General features: G+C 41.8%; 1 protein-coding gene across 1 annotated transcript in view; it reads right to left on the reverse strand.

Annotated features, from left to right (window-relative positions):
* The window catches only part of SRGAP1 (SLIT-ROBO Rho GTPase activating protein 1), a 160,271-nt gene that overhangs the window by 68,141 nt on the left and 75,580 nt on the right, over window positions 1-16,550 (reverse strand). Inside the window, exons 2-3 of the mRNA XM_084810597.1 lie at window positions 2,168-2,363; window positions 158-320 (exon numbers count right to left, since the gene is read on the reverse strand). Coding sequence (XP_084666723.1) covers window positions 158-320; window positions 2,168-2,363 — 359 coding nt within the window. The remainder of the gene's footprint in view (window positions 1-157; window positions 321-2,167; window positions 2,364-16,550) is intronic.

The following is a 16,550-nucleotide window of genomic DNA, read 5'->3' on the forward strand; positions in this document are numbered from 1 at the left end:
AAAAAGCACTTTCAGTTACAGTAAGAAATGTCACAAGGGAGTGAATAATATGCTGGAGCAGGACATTACCAAGACTCCTGCAGAGCATTCATGTAAAATTTATGTCTTTTATACACTTCTACTTCAATATGAAATCTGACAAATCACAATATGGTACCTTCTTGAACATCCTGGTGGAATCTTCACTTATCTGCATAAAGCGCATGATTACATTGTTCAGGTAGATGTCACTCAAAGTTGCGTGATCTTTGCTTTCCCGTCTTACTTGGTTGAGGAGTAAATACCAGCAATTTACTGGAGATAGCAGATTCTGGTCTTTCCTAGTAAGTACAGATATTTAACATAATTTGTGTTTACTACAAGCATATTACCAGTTTCAACAAGAAAAAGCAGCTTACACACAAATACAGAAATCCATAATTAATATAACAGAAAAACACACAAAATCAGTATAAACCATAAGCAGAACAATACAAATAAAAACAAACGCCATAAAAACATAATCTAAAAACAATGAAAACAATATACATTTTATACAATATACAATTTAATTACATAAGTACATTAAGATATGCTGGACTGTATTAATGTGTGGATTAATTATTTCTTAACACTCTTTAAGCACCCTTTGACATGCATAAACAGAAAGATTAAAGAATGGTAAAAGGGATCCTTTCAATGCATATTTAAGGGTGGTGGGGACTTGGAACCCCTTTATTGGTTCTGAGTTTTCAACCAGGATATGGTAAGAATCTCAGGTATTAGTAATAAAACAAAAATGAATATGGATCATTTTTAAGAGTAAGATAGAGGTATTCATATGGCAATCCTCATTTATCAACATAATTAATATCCATGCAGGAAGTCAACAGGCAATGAAGGATGGTCTGTTTTAGTGTTTCCAGCTCACAGCTGCAGAAAGCAACTGAAAACATAGGAAGTAACTCAGGGGCAGGACATCCCCACATTCCCTTGTAGAAAGCAAGCCATTTAGACTGGAAAGACTAAGATATAGAAAAGTGGCAACGAACTTCTGCTTTCTGCACTCTCACCGTAATGTCTGTAGGGAAAGGATGGTCACATCCTCCCATGTTAGTTCCCCCAAACTTTCACATGGTTACAGAACTACTGCAAAATGGTGGGTTTTTTAAATGTGAATATTGTTTAATTTATGTACCAGATTGTTACCAAATAGCTAGCATGTTCAAGGAGATGGTGTATTAGACATGAACCTTGGATATTTGGGCTTCAGATCCTTGTTCATCCACAAACTCAAAAAGTAGAGTCAGTCTTTGACCATGATAAGTCATGGCGCCCACATGGGGGTTGTTGTGTTGTGTGAGCCCAATTAATGTGGGTTATGCAAGGGTTAAACAGACCATGGGTTATGAAAGATTGTTTAACCCTCACATAATCCATGCTTGCTGGGTTTGCATGACACGACAACCCCTGGGCAGGAGTTGCATACTTAAAATGGTGGCTGCACATGCCCCGCACACACCGCAGCATCACTTATTTAATCTACGGTGGGCTGTTGTGTTGTGTGAACAGCCCCACTTTTCTATCTCTAAAATGCTAATCAAACTAAACTATTTTGCAGTGTTATTGAGAGAACCAACGGATTCTAAAGACATCATGCACATTAAAAATCAGAATACAAATTAATAAATACTGCTATTTTAATATGGTTTAACTAAACAACAACAAACAACAAGCCCCCAAACAAATCCCTCTTGAAAGCAAACACACAGCACTGGTTCAGATATCATAATCTCAGTCCAAGAAACCATGGTTTATTGTACCAGGAACAAGTCATGTGCCTGCACACACTCTCCTTGCTTGTCTGGCTTCAGTGAAGATATCCTGGTTTCCTTAACCACTGTTTCCTGTAACATCTGGATGGTGACATTGTGGTTTAAAGGCTCCACCAAAACCAGGATGTGAAACTGGAAAATGCTCCTTGTTTCACATTCTAGTTTAGAAGGAGCCTTTAAACCACAGTTTACCTATTCTGACGTCATGTGAAAGTGTGACTTTTAAGAAACCACGTTATCTTCTTTGAGGCCAGTTGGGAAGGGGAGGAAGCATGCAGGCACACCTCTAATTCCAAGACTGAGATTGTGACATTTGAATTGGGCAATTGAATATATAAGGAACCTTGGCTTACTTGTATTGTTGATGGTCCTTAGTACTTCTTGTTTTTGCCATGAATCTTTCTGCTAATTTTTCTAGATTGCGAGAGTACTCGGTCTCTATTTCTGCCTTTTTGCGAAAGAAATCCTGCAGGTCCTGAAGAAGCTGCACCCTCATCTCAGTCTGCTGCTCCAGACATTTCTGTTGCTCTATTAGTTGAGCTCGAATCTCTAGAAGGAAACACAAAGCAAATCAGTCAGAAGAAGCTGACAAATACAGTAAAATGCAACAACCCTCTCACCTGAATAATACTTAACATAATCATGAAGGAAGTGCATTATACTTTTACCTACTGTACATTATACAACTCAGCAAAAGCCACATTATCATTAGCTAGAATGTTCAGCTGGTCCTGAGTATTGCAACCTAGCTGTTAACTGGTGCTGGACAAAGGAAATGTGTTACCTCTGTGTTGAAACAGCTTCACTAATTTCTAGTTAGTTCTAGATACAAATCAAGGTGCTCTTTAAGCCCTAAATCAGGGTAGGCAACTTCAGGAGGTCCAAGGGCCATTGTGCCCTGGACCCCCACCCCCAGAGTGGACCCCCTCGGGTGCATCATCATCATCATCATCATCATCATGGGGGAAAAGAGCATCCATAGTGGCTACAGAGCACCGAAAGGGTCAAATTAACTTGCAAGCTAATTTTGACCCTTTCAGTGCTCTGTAGCCATTAAAGATGCCATTTTGGAGGGGGGAAGTGGGGGGGGCACAGGGCTGCATGCAGCCTATGTACTGCCCACCTGTGCATGCCCTAAACAGTATGCGTCCAGAAATATTAGCGAATACCACTTTCTTTATGAACGTACACTTCCTTGTGTGGTTAGGTTAGGGGTCCCCAATCCATTTTGGGGGCCCAATGGACACATTTTGAATTTTCAGAAAATGTTTTTGGTGCTACCACAAAATGGATCCCATGGGGAGCATGCCCGCTCACAAAATGTCTGTTGTGGTGGGCATGGCCAGTCACCCATTTCACAGAAGGCAAACTGGTGAGGCTAAAAGACAAGTAACTCATCCAAGAGCCTGTATACAAGGCAGAGATAAGGTCTGAGCCCCAAACACAAAACCACTCCACATTAATAAGATCATCCCCAAATCCATTTCCTCTGAGCACAAAAACCACAACCAAAACACTCACCCAAACAGAAAATACACACAGACCCCACCCAGATTTCTCCCCCCGCCCCGATTGCTGTGCCACTCTGCCCAACCCTCACAATCATCCTGTCAGCCCCACAGCCAATCCACCACTGCCCTGCTACCCACCTCAACTGTTCCACGACAGCTTTGCATGCCCCATCATTCTTGTTCCCCCAAGCTTACCAGGCAGCTGTGTCAACAGGCAGTTGGGCTTGCTTCATAGTCAAACGCTGGCCTCCAGCCTCCTTTTCTCAGAATGTCACTGTGTCCATGTGGGGCCCAGAAGCATTCTGAAAAAATGAAGATGGCAGCTTGGAGGCCAGTGCTTGGCTTCATAGCTGCCAAGTTTTAAAAAAATAATTGTAAAAATAGGGAGGGGTGAGAGGCTTCACAGTCACTAGGAGAGGTGTCTCAGGATCTTCTGATGCCCTTGGAGACCCCAGCTTAGGTCATTGCATCAAACTCTGTTTTGAGTGCCACAGCCACTGAAGTGTGATTGTTGCCTATGAAACACAGAATCCCGGTTGGGGAATGAGCTTCCCAGAGAGGCTTGTGTGGAGACTACGTTGTGCTCTGTTTGGCACCAGGTGAAGACCTTCTTATTTTCCCAGGCATTTTAGTCTTTCAGTTTCTGTTGTTTTAAATATATTACTGTATTTAAAATCTTTGCATTTCTGCTAGGTTTTATTTTGTTTTTTATTTCTATTTTATACTGTAGTTTTAAATGTTATATTGTATCTTATCATGTTACGTTTTATGGTTTTTATTGTTGTGAACTGCCCACAGAGCTTTGGGTATTGGGCAGTGCAGAAATGAAAAGAAATGAAACAAATAAATATGTATCTTTTCTCTGATGACACCCATTAATGTTATCAAACCTACTCTTTTTTGTCATTCAGGAACCTACTCCACTTCTCAGTCCATAAGGCTTTCAAGTGAGTTGGCTTTTCAAACTTTACTAATACCGCGTTAAGTCTGGAAATCTCTTAGCACTGATTTTCTTCGTCAGTTTTCTGGTTGTTCAATGTTTTGATTCTTTGTTCATTATTAAAGAAATTTTTACTTTTGCTTTCTTTTCTTTGGTTTTTTTAAATTACAAATGTGAATTGGCTCCTGTGACAGACCAAAAGACAGGGTAAGATTTTAAATAAATAAATGGTAAATGGCTTAAGGAATGCAAACTGAGTATCTTTAGGACTGTAGGCAGAGAAAAAGAAAAGAAAGAAAGATGATCTGGCCTAAAGAAGCCAAAGCCAGGGCCAAACGAGATGTTTTAAGACAGCCTCTTCTCCCTCAGTTCTTTATAACATCTGTAAAGGTTTGGGGCCTACAGAGGCAAAGGTAAAAAAGGTCAGGCATAGAGGCCTGGAGTTTTCTGTTGGGAGCGGGTAACCCTGGGAGGAGGAGTTTCATTTCTCCAGTTAAGTGTCCATTTCATCAAGCAGTACTTCCATTTCAAGTCTGAAGCAGTACTTCTGGTTTTTCTGGGAGGAGGGTATTTAAAGAGCGTGAGAGCGCCAGCAGGGCAGAGACAGCCAGAGCCTAAAATGAGGGCAGAGTCTGAAGAGCAAGAAGCAGCAGCCTAGAAAAGTAAGTGCAGCTAGGGTAACGGAACTTGCGTTTTGCAACTTTTATGTTCTTTTAATGCCTTTTGTATCACTCAGCTTTATTGTGTAAATACCCTTAGTTGTAAATTGCTTGTTTTAAATTTACTAAATAAACTGTTGTGGTTAAACTCTGTGTCTAGAGTGTCAGTCACCCCACATCTACAGGCTAAACCCCATGTTACTGAGAAGGGGATGTTTAAAAGAAGGAAGGTGGGACTCTTACGGAGGCAAGATATCCTTAAGGAGTTGCCCAGGGGGCCCTGATCATAAAGGGAACCTTGACAACATCTATCACAAACAACACATGACATGATGTCACTGAAGTGTACATTTTCCAGCTCACATCATCTGCAGAGGACAGGGTAATGCATAGCACAATACCATACCACGTGCAGTTTATGCTAGATGTTGGAAGGCGGAAGAGATATGCAATGGTGGCCCCTTAAAACATCCAGTTTGGCCCTGAAGTGAATGAATTTTGTGTAATACCTGTGCTTGGTGGGTTATCCCCTCTCTTTAGATAGGATGAAAATAGAACACACACACACACGCTTCACATTTCCCACTACAGTTTCATGCCAGCTGGCACGCTGACATTAGCATCTGGTAACTTCTATTTAATGCTCATATTTCTGTTGTGCTGCAGTGCTAAGTACTTCTCTGATTATGAGACCACCTAAAATAAAGCAATTTGGAAAGCTGTTGCGATAATATATATTTTATTTCTCATTTCTTTTCAAACAGAAATGAAACAAGAGAAGTCCACAAAGCAGAAATTATGACTCCAAGTACTAAACATTTATAACCCTTTTTTCCAAGTTGCCATCAATCCAAAATCTTCCACAATTAAAAGATAGAATATATTAGTGCGATCATATGTTAATAACAGTGGAAATTTGTAACATAAACAAGAATTCACCAGTAGCAAAGCAAACATGTTTACTGTAATGCCATGTTCTAGAAGAAGAGTTGTGTTCATCTGTAGCAACAAGGTTTTAAAAAATGGTGTGGGACTTTTCATTTTTTTTCCTACAAAAGGCAATTCCACATTAAGTACTTACAGTGCAATAGGAAAGTAGCACAACTAGATTATCTGGAGCAAACAGGTGAAAGGTGGCTTTTGTTTCTCAAGAGCCACAAAACAGACGTTCCTGGACCATCCAAAGGGTCTACATTAAAAATTCATAATGCATTTATGAATTTGCAGGGAGGGGAAAACCTGGTTCAATTCAAGGAAGAGTCTTGTGGCACTTCCAAGCCTAACACATTTATTATGGCGTAAGTTTTTATACATTACAGTCCATTGGTTCAATTTAGATGTCATGTTCCTATTTCTCTAAACAATGGGAATATGCTGAGCGTCTCCCTTTTCCCCATCTTCTCTTTCCTTGTTTGCATAACCATAGTTTGCTGTGATATCTGAATCAGTCAAACTACAGTCCATACTTGAGGCACCATGACCATGAATGCCTTAACCAGGACTTGCCTCCAATTTTAAACCATGGCTTGAAGTTGAAGGCAATCCTAGTAAGTGCTAATCATAGTTTCCCCCTGATATAAATAATTCAAACATTAAAAACATTTTAAAAATTACAATACTATAACAATAACGAAAGTATAGTAAAAGTGTCCCTCAAAGATCAGAGAAAACTTGTGTGAAAAGGTGTTTTTTCAAGAGGCATATAAAACTTGCCACCCTTTCTGCCTCTTGAACCACACATGGGCGAGTGTTCCAAAGGGTGGGTGCCACCACTGAGAAGGCCTGCTTACTCACTGCTACCTGGCAACATTCTGTTGGCTGTGGAATAACCAGTAAGGCTTCCTCAGAAGATCACAGGGATCAACTGAGTATATATAAGGAAAGATGGTCTGCAAAGTATCTTGGTCCCAAGTCGTCCAGGGCTTTGTACATCAACAGCAAAACCACAAACATGGCTCAGTACCTAATAAGCAGCCAGTGCAGTTCTTTTAATACAGGTCTAATATGTGTATAGCTACATGTTCCGCTGAATGTCCTAGCTGCTGCATTCTGCATTTAGCTGCAGCTTCGGAACCAGGTGCAATTCATGGTTATGCAAATTAGGAAAGGTAGGAGGGAATCCCCGTGAAAGAGGAAAGAAGGGAGTGCATAAGCACATGACAGATTCCTGATCCTCCAAAATCATGATTTTGGTAACATGATGTCTGTACTGAGTCACTGTGGTTCATCGCTGTACCAATGACACATAAGTTCTGAAGAAAAAGCTCATGTAGACCACAAATAGAAAAATAGAAAATTGAGACTGAAACATAGATTCTTGATTATTTGCAGTGTTCTTGTTCTATTTACAGGGAATTCCTTCAAATAGTTGCTGAAATAATCCAACATTCATTGTGAAAGCTAAACATTTCTGTATTATCAAGGTTCTAAAGTGGGCCTATGTAAATTATCTGCATAAAATTGCCATGTCTGTCAATAACCATAATGGGACAGGACTGGCTGGAGGCCTGCTTCTGGGCACAATTCAAAGTTCTGATTGTTACCCATACAAGTCTAAACAGCGTGGAGCCTGGCTACTTGAAGAACTGAGCTTCCCTGAAACCTTCATAGTTCATCTGAGGTCTCCTCCAGTCTCCCTGCCATCTACAGTCATGGTGATCAGAGAGGCTTTCTCAGTCATGGTACCTCAAGTATGGAATGCCCTCACCAGAACAGATTTTCAGGAGCTACCTTTGATTTCTATTTTCAGTGCCAGAACGTCACCTGGCTAGGAAAGAGGTGACATTTAGATGGAAAGGAGCCATGTCCTTCACCCTACCGGTGTGGTTCCTTTACTAGCACATTACCAGAGCAGTATGGAACTATACTATGGGGGAAGTGACTCCTAATATCACTGTGGACAAATATGAATTGACCCTCAGTCTGTCTTCTTTTTGCTGTTTGTTTTTATTTATTTTTTAAAATTCTTGGCCACCTTTCAGGGCAGAAGCCCTCCCAAGGCAGCTCACAGCAATAAAATACATAAAAACAGTTAAAATATTAAAAGTGATAAAAACATAAAGACAATAAAATAGCGATAAAAACAACAATAAAAGCTGACAATAAAATCAGCAGCAACAGCAGCCATATCAAGAGAAGGACACGGTAAAATAATGTTTTCAAGGCCATCTTAAAGCCTGCAATGACGGGAGCATGGCAGGCTTCCAATGGCAACTTGTTCCAAAGCCATGAGGCCACTGCAGAGAAAGCCCCTCACGTGTGGTCACCCACCTAACTGCTCTCACGGGTAGGAAAATGAGAAGGGCCTCTCTTTCTGATCTTAAAGTGCAGGCAAGCTAATATGGGTGAACGCAGTCCTTCATGTAACTTGGTCCCAAGCCGTTTAAGGCTTTAAGGCTGTACTGTTCTTAAGGACAGTGAGCATTGAACTCAGGGGTCAAACTTAAGAGCACTAGTCCTCTAAAACCCAGGTGGGCATGGGCAACATGTGGACTTTCAGAGGTTTTGGCCTACAACCCCCATCATCCATCACCACTGGCCATGCTGGCTAGGAATGATGGGAGTTGTAGGCCAAAATCTCTGGAACGTTGGGCCTTTTAGTGACCCAGAATTACATTTAACTCCAGCAAGACAAGCTGTCCATCCCTGCTCTCAAAAAAGGTCTCCAACAGTCATGAATTAAGACAAATTCATATTTGCATATTCCAACACCCAATGACTGCAACATCTAGTGATGACATTTGCATGAGTAAAACAGTTTAAACTGTAGAGAGCTTTCATACCATCTGCCATCACCACAAGTACAATACTTTTCAGTGGTGGCATTGACACATTCGGCTGTAAATCACTGAGTGATGAAATACTGAGTAATGTACATTTATGTGTGAGTCATCAGTGTGTCCAGAAACAAAACCAGCTCCTGTCTACTTGCCCCTAGCTTGGCACTGAGTTTTTGTAACTTTTGGCTAACCTCAGCTTTCAAAACTGCACATGGCCCCTGCACGCCTGTCTTTAACAGTTTTATGTGGCTCCTGTACATTCTAAATTGTGGGGTGTTCCAATTTATCTTTTTTTTCTGAATTTATTCTGTGTCCCAAGTCTTGTAAGGATTTCTGTCGGGCAGCTTCTTCAACACAACCCCTCTAGGCTATTATTTGAGCAGACTGGTTGCTCAGCAGGTGCTGAAGAAATTGTTTATCACTTGCAGTGAAACTGGAGGAGGACATTCCTATGGGGATATAGTAATCTGTTTTCAGAGAAACACTTAAGAAATAATTCTTATAGATCCATAGCCTTCTTTTCTCCTTACTTTCTATTATATTCTCTGTCACTTAGCAATATGGGTGCAGAATGTGTGCAAGAACACACACACACAAGTGGAATAATGTGTTTGTTAAATGCTACTTTTGCCATAATTTTTTGTCTTGCCAGCTGAGTTTTTTATGCTGATACAACAAAAACAAACTGCAGGGCCCTGTCATTACTAAAGGTAAACACCAAATTACTACTAATTACTATGGGGCTTTTAGTGGCCCAGAATTACATTTAACTCCAGCAAGACAAGTGTATTCCCATCAACCAGTCAGTCCACTTACCAGCAAAACAAAATCATGTGAGTATTCTCACCCTTTTAATAGCTTGAATGCAATAGCAACTTGCTGTGCATGGTTACATAATAATTACAGTGCACTCAAAACATAGAGTCAATCCACATGACCCATTATGGGGCACATGTTCACAGTCTGGAGTAATTGTAAATACAGGGAAGGGGTTGTTCAGCTGCTGCACAATAAACCCTGCTCCCAATTTACTGTGCCCCCCTTCCCAATAATCTTTCAGGAGCTTCAGGAGCTTGGCATGTGGGTGAGTGGCAGAACTTTTGACTATTTATTCATCACATGCACAGCTCAGTCCAGGCTGACAGACTTTTGCCTTAGTGCTTTGATATTTCATTTAGTTACATAAAAAATATCTTCTGAGAAGTGTACAAATTAAATTCTATCACATCCTAGCAAATATGTTACATTGTTTCATGTAGTGGGGAAAACTGTAACATGTTATCTGGATAAAGAATTTTAGGCTGCATATTTACTTGAAATACAAGTGCCATTTCGGTCCTGGAATCTATTATACGTAAGGAAAAGGGACCACTGGAAGTAAATCAGTCCAGATAAGGCTGAGCTTTGAAGGCAGTAAGAGCACAAGCTGTGGATGGGGTATGGTCTCTGGGGTTTAAAGCCTTTGTTCATCTCTAGAGCTCTTGTAGGACTGCAACTCCCATCTTTCCCAGCCAGGAGAGCCACTGGCTGGGAATGATGGGAGTTGCAGTCCAACACCTCTGGAAGGCACCAGATTTGGGAAGGCTGTCCTAAATCATCAGGCTGTGGCTAGCAACCATATTCAGTCACTTCATCTAGTAGCAGAGCTTCAATCATCACGCTGTGGCTAGGAGTGGTATTCACGCATTCATCTGGTAGCAGAGCTTTAATCTTTTCACCTGGATTTGGACCTGGCAAGCATTCATGCCTTTATAATAGGACTGCAGAACCTCAGGCCTGGGGGACAAATCCAGCCCCCCGGGGGACAAATCCAGCACTCCAGGGTTCCCCAGATAGCCACACCCCTTCCCCAGCCACCAATTGTTTGGTGGTTTCCCAGCATTTGTGCAGTTTTTTCCTATTCTAAAATGCCTCTCCTAAAGCTTAGTTACTGGCAACATAAGAGCTTTAAGATAAAATATGATCATATTTTAAGTATTTTTGGAGAGCCAGTGTGGTGTAGTGGCTAGAGTGTTGGACTGGGAGTCGGGAGATCTGGGCTCTAATCCCCACTCAGCCATGAAACTCACTGGGTGATTTGGGGCCAGTCACTGATTCTCAGCCCAACCTACCTCACAGGATTGTTGTTGTGAGGATAAAACGGAGAGGAAGAGGATTATGTATGCCACCTTGGGTTCCTTAAGGAGGAAAAAAGGCGGGATATACATGTAATAAATAAATAAAATAAAATACATAAATATTTTGGTCCCACCCTTTTTACCTTCAGCCCTGCCCACCACTGGAATGTGGCCCCCAGGGGCTTCTCTTCAATGGATTTTGGCCCTCAGGCTGAGGGAACTTCTGCACCCTTGCTTTATAATAACTGGCCCAGAAAACTTCAGGAAGTAATTGAGAATTCTGACACCATTTCTAGAAGCTTGCATAAGGATTATTTATTTAACATTTATATACCACGTTATCTGCTAAAACCCCATCAAGGCAGGTTTTATTAAAACAATAACAGCTGCAACAATAAAAACAATAAAGACAAGAACATTAAAAACAGTAAAACCATTAAAACATGACAAGCTACACATTTCAAAAGGCTAAATTGCATCTTTACACCCCTTCTAAAGGCCAAGACAATGGGGGTCATCATAGTTCATGACGAAGTACATTTCATAGTTTGGGGGCAACACAGGAGAAAGCCCTTTCATGTGTGCCTGACAAACGGGACTTTGCAGGTAATGGCACCCTCAAAAGAGCATATCCTGCAGATTTAATATTGGTTCATAGAGAGACAGGCAGTTCCTTAGATAGCCAGGTCCTAAGCCGTTTAGGGCTTTAAACGTTAAGACCTTGAATTGAGTCTGAAAGAATTGGCAACCAGTGCAGGTCTTTCAGGAGAGGTGTAATGATCCCTATACCGTGTGCCAGTTAGCAGCTTAGCTATGCAATTTGCATCAATCGACGCTTCCGGACACTCTTCAAGGGTAGTCCCACATAGAGCACATTGCAATAGTCTAAACATGATATAACCAAGGCATGGATAACTGTTGCCAAGTCAGATCAATACAGGAAGGGCCACAGCTGGTGCATCAAGTGTAATTGTGCAAATACACAATTATTTGCAATTCTCTCACTATAAAAAGTTTCTCATTTGAATATTACTTTGGTAACTTGTTTTTTCAAAACTTATTTATATATATCATACTGTCTCTCTCTCAGACATGCATGGCACACACAAATGCATACTCAACATCTTCTTAGACCATTTCATGCATCTCATGATGTAAACTATATCCTACTAAAGCTCTTGCCAAAAAAAACCATTAGTCTCTGATGTTCCACAGTGCTACTTGTCTTTTTGTTGCTACAGATGAATATAACCATTAAGTATGGATCTTGTATCCCAACATCCAACTGGATCCTGGCACACAAAACCCAAATCTGTTGCCTAGACCGTATTAAGATGCTACTCACTACGGTAATGTTAAGAGTGCCAAAATACTCCATGTAGCTGCAGGAGCCTTTGCTTTTTGTTCTCAGCTATTCATAATCACAGCTGATAGCCATTTGGCTGCCTATACTTGTGGACATCTGAATGGATGGCACTTTGCCTGCCCACAATTTGGTAGGCCTGAAACATCACAGCAGCAATGCTGGGTAACATTTTGTGAACCATCTCTCCTGTAGGAACTGGCCATCTGTGCCAGCAATTAAGTGCAGGCACTACATCTGTCCATGTTGATCACACAGCAAAGTCTGTATTTTGCTCTTTGCCTGGTGGAGGTCTGGGAATCTGAGGTCAAATCAAGGGAACACTGCATTAATCCTCTTCCGTCTGATTTCAAAGTCAGCAGCCAAATGAAGCAAAGATATATGCCAGGAATCTCGAACTTTTTGGGCCTATGGGTACATTTGGTATTTTGAAAAAGTGCCCTGGGCATTACCACAAACTGACTGCTGTAGCAGTTGTGTGTGTGTGTGTGTGTGTGTGTGTGGCACCACCGTATCCTGAGCATCCAGGTTCAGGGCTGAGTTCAGAAGTACACCCAAACTGTGTGCCTGAGTCTTCAAGGGGAATGTAACCCCATCCGGCACAGGCTGAGTCCCTATTCCCAGCTGCCTTTTGACTAACCAGGAGAACCTCTGTCTTGTCTGGATTAAAACTTCAGTTTTAGCCCTCTCACATTCACACTGGAAATAAAACTGGATTAAGTGAGATTCTTCTCTGAGCAGAAATAATACGGCATAAAGGAACCCAACATGGCCGTTGCTCTAATTATAGTTAACAAACTCTGTTCTTAATCCTGTTATGGTTTCTGTCTGCACTGCAGCCTGGTGCAAGTCAGGGATATACTGCACTTATAGCAATGTCCAGACAGAGTGGAAGTGGAACAGATTGCGCTCTCCAATTTTGCCTGGTAAAGATGCTTTCAGACATGGCAAACACATATGAATACAATCCTCAAATGCTTCCTTAAGCCTCCAACATCACCCAGAAGGTCAGAACTATTTTTAAAAAAACTCTTGACAACTGCTGAAAGGAAATCCTAAAAACCAAAGAACTAATATAAGCAGCAACCCCTGTAGAAACCTGTGCCTAAAGCTTGCTCAACTGAATTGCAATAGATGGCTAAGAAACCCATGAGAGCTGCCAGGATGTACTTGACACCTTGCTTTCAATTGTGATGCTTTAGAATTAATATCTATATTCCCCCACCCCTCCTCTTGTGCTCTGAGAGTTCTAAAAGTGGGAAAGAAAATGACTTCAATAACACTCCTTCAAATGACTCTTTTCTCTGTAGCACTGCTGGAAATGCCAAGCACTTAAAAATCTTTTGACAAGCACATTTTAGAGGACAATCTTCCACTCCTCCCTCACTGGTATGCTGTAAGATTTATTTACATTTATTAAAACATTTAGCTACTGGTTCTATTCTCTCTAAAGCCTACATACTAAATCCTCTGCATTTTAGGCACACTGCCAAAGACAATTAAAATAAAAGGGGTAAATAATGGAAGAGTAGAGAAAACCACACTGCATAAAGCAATCTCAATGACAGAGCAATGACACAACATATAAACGATCAGGAAATCGAGGAATCGTTTAGATTTACTATTAAGCACCAGTGAGTCCAAATGGTTAGGTTCCCTAACCATTTTAGGTTCCCTAACCATTTTAGCATTCAAATGTTTCAATCAACGATTAAGGCTGCAATCCTCTCCACACTTAACTGGGAGTAAGCCCCATTGAACACGGTGGGATTTACATCTGAGCAAACATGTATAGCACTGTGCCATCAGGCTGCAACTCTATGCACACATACCTGGAAGTAAGCCCCAAACACAAGTGGGACATATTTCAGAACAAACATGCAAAGGATTGGGTTATTAGGCTGCAAGTCTTAAGCACAACCTATTGGACCAGCTTCCAAGTAAATGTGTTTAGGGTCAGGATCCATTTTAACCAGAAGCCTAAGGTTGCAATTCCATGCATACTTACCTGGGAGTAAGCTTCACTCAACTCAGTAAGTGAGTTCCAGTGAGCCCCTTGTGCCAGCAGAAGGCACTTTTGTTATCATAAAAAAAGGGGTGGAATTCTTCTGATTTCCTCCAGTTCCTCTCCTGAGCAGCAGCCTGTGCACCACATCACACACCATTCTGGACAGTCTCATGACTCTAAAGAGTGAGGTATATATATGTGTGTATACACACACAAGGGACTCACAGCACATTGGACACTGTTCTTGAGAGTTCTTCAATCCTTAGGAGTGACTGTGCAAGGGACAGTAGCAGGAAAAAGGAGGCAGGAACTCTGCTTGCATTTCTCTGGATCCAACCCTGTCATTAATGTCCTATATAGCATAAAATAAAAATTCAGGCATATAGCCAACCTAACACAATAGGCCTGTTCACACGTCACACTAACCCATGGTGGACGGCAAGCTACTCTGGGCAGGTGGTTATGCAAACAACCTACTGTGCTCCCATCAGACGATCAGGCAAACAAGCTCCCCAGCATAGTTTATTTCCCCCCTTTGCCCCTCCTCCTCCTCCTGTAGTCCTCCCACCTGGCCAGCCAGGTATTCCAGCTTCCTTTGCATTGGAAAACCATATCCTGCTGTCCCTCGCACTGCCTTTCCAAGCCTAGGCCAGGTCCCCCATCTTCGCCCGTTTGCAACAAAAAGGGGTGGGGAGCCTCCAGCTCGTTGAAACTTTGCAGGATGGGTACGAAATTTATTACACAGGTTCCCCTAATGTGGAGCCACCACATGCACTACTGGATAACTGCATGGCTTTGCTTTTTCATGGAACAGTGAGGATTTAACACAGGTGAAACAAATGGTTTCCCTTCCCTTCCTGCTCCTAATCCCTCTTCCCCAGTCCTTATTCCTTACCTACCACCCCAGTTTCCAAGCCTTTGCTGGCTCCCCCCTCACCAGCAGCAAACCAACAACAAAGAATAAAAAAAAACTTTTTATTGGCATACAAAGCAGCTTACATGGCTTGCTTATTTGATTTGCTTAATACTGCCTTCTACCAAAAACGGGGGCCTCCAACTCCTTGAAATTTTGCAGAAATTGGACGAAATGTAATATACAGGTTTTTCTTATGGGGAATCACCACATGCACTATTGGATAATTGCGTGACTTTGCTGTTTCATGGAAAAGTGAGGATTTAACCACAGATGAAACTGTTTGGGAACCACGGGGGGCGGGGAGATGATTGGGAGACAGAGACACAGCTCTGACTCCAGAAATGTGGCAGAAAAACAAGCTTGCTCAAGGTCACTCTGCCAATTAACACAAGTGCAAGGGAAAGAACTTTGCAACTTTGAAGAGTGCATCACTGAAGATGGGGGGAGGGAGGAGGCGGGTGGCGAAGGAGATGGTGTGCCGGTGGTAGTGCAATCTCTTGCTAGGCAGATCTTGGGAACAGAGTTCACTCGAGAAGAGTAGAGCAGCGGCAGTGTTTTCAGCTGCTCTTGCCAAGCAGCTCTGTAGGCAATCACTGTAACCCATGCTGGCATGCCAGATGACATACTAATCCACCGTAAGTAAAACAACCTCTACTGCAGACTGTGGGTTCTCAGGATGGGTTGTTTCAGGGGAAACAAGCCATTGTAGGTAGAAAAAACTGCGCAGACGACACACTAACCCATCATAGGCTGTTCCAGAAAACAACCCTTCATGGGTTAGTGTGTTGTGCAAACACAATAAATAAGTTTGTAATAATCAAACTGGCATTGGAAGCATAATGATATAATCACACTTCTTATTTCTAAACTCAGCAAGGAAGTTTAAAGCATTGACCTTGTCGCTAGGAAAAGTAGCCCATGGCATTGGACTGTAAAGCAAAATGCTGTCTTTGGGAGCATGTAAAGCACAGAAGTTGTGATTTCTGAGAGCCAGTGTTTTTGCCCTTGAGGGAGCGACCCTCTCTGGCAGGAAACAGAAACTAAAACAGAGAGGAATTAGAATATATCCACAGTTCTTGGTATTTTGAATTTCTATCCATCCTTGGACATGAGAGAAGCAGACACCGCTCCTGGCCACGGTGCAGGATTGCCGGTGTGCCAGGGATTGGGGGAGGAATGGAAGCAGACATTAGTGCAGAATGTGTGGTACATCATATTAAAAAGATCTAATGCACTATCTCTACCTCGTTATTCCTAAAGTACAGCTTTTGTGTTGAGTTGCAAGACTTGTGCACCCTATTTTCCCCCTTTCTAGTTCTAATTTTAAGTCCTTATTTTTCCCATGACAAAGGCATGGGACACTAAGGTTAAACCTTCATATATGCAGGGGCTTCACTTTCTCTTCTATGAAGGGATATCATGGGTTTCTTCTCTGAATTTGGA

Source organism: Heloderma suspectum, chromosome 7 (assembly GCF_057233095.1).
Source record: "Heloderma suspectum isolate Gila_16-S chromosome 7, 16-S_ref, whole genome shotgun sequence".
Classification (NCBI taxonomy): domain Eukaryota; kingdom Metazoa; phylum Chordata; class Lepidosauria; order Squamata; family Helodermatidae; genus Heloderma; species Heloderma suspectum.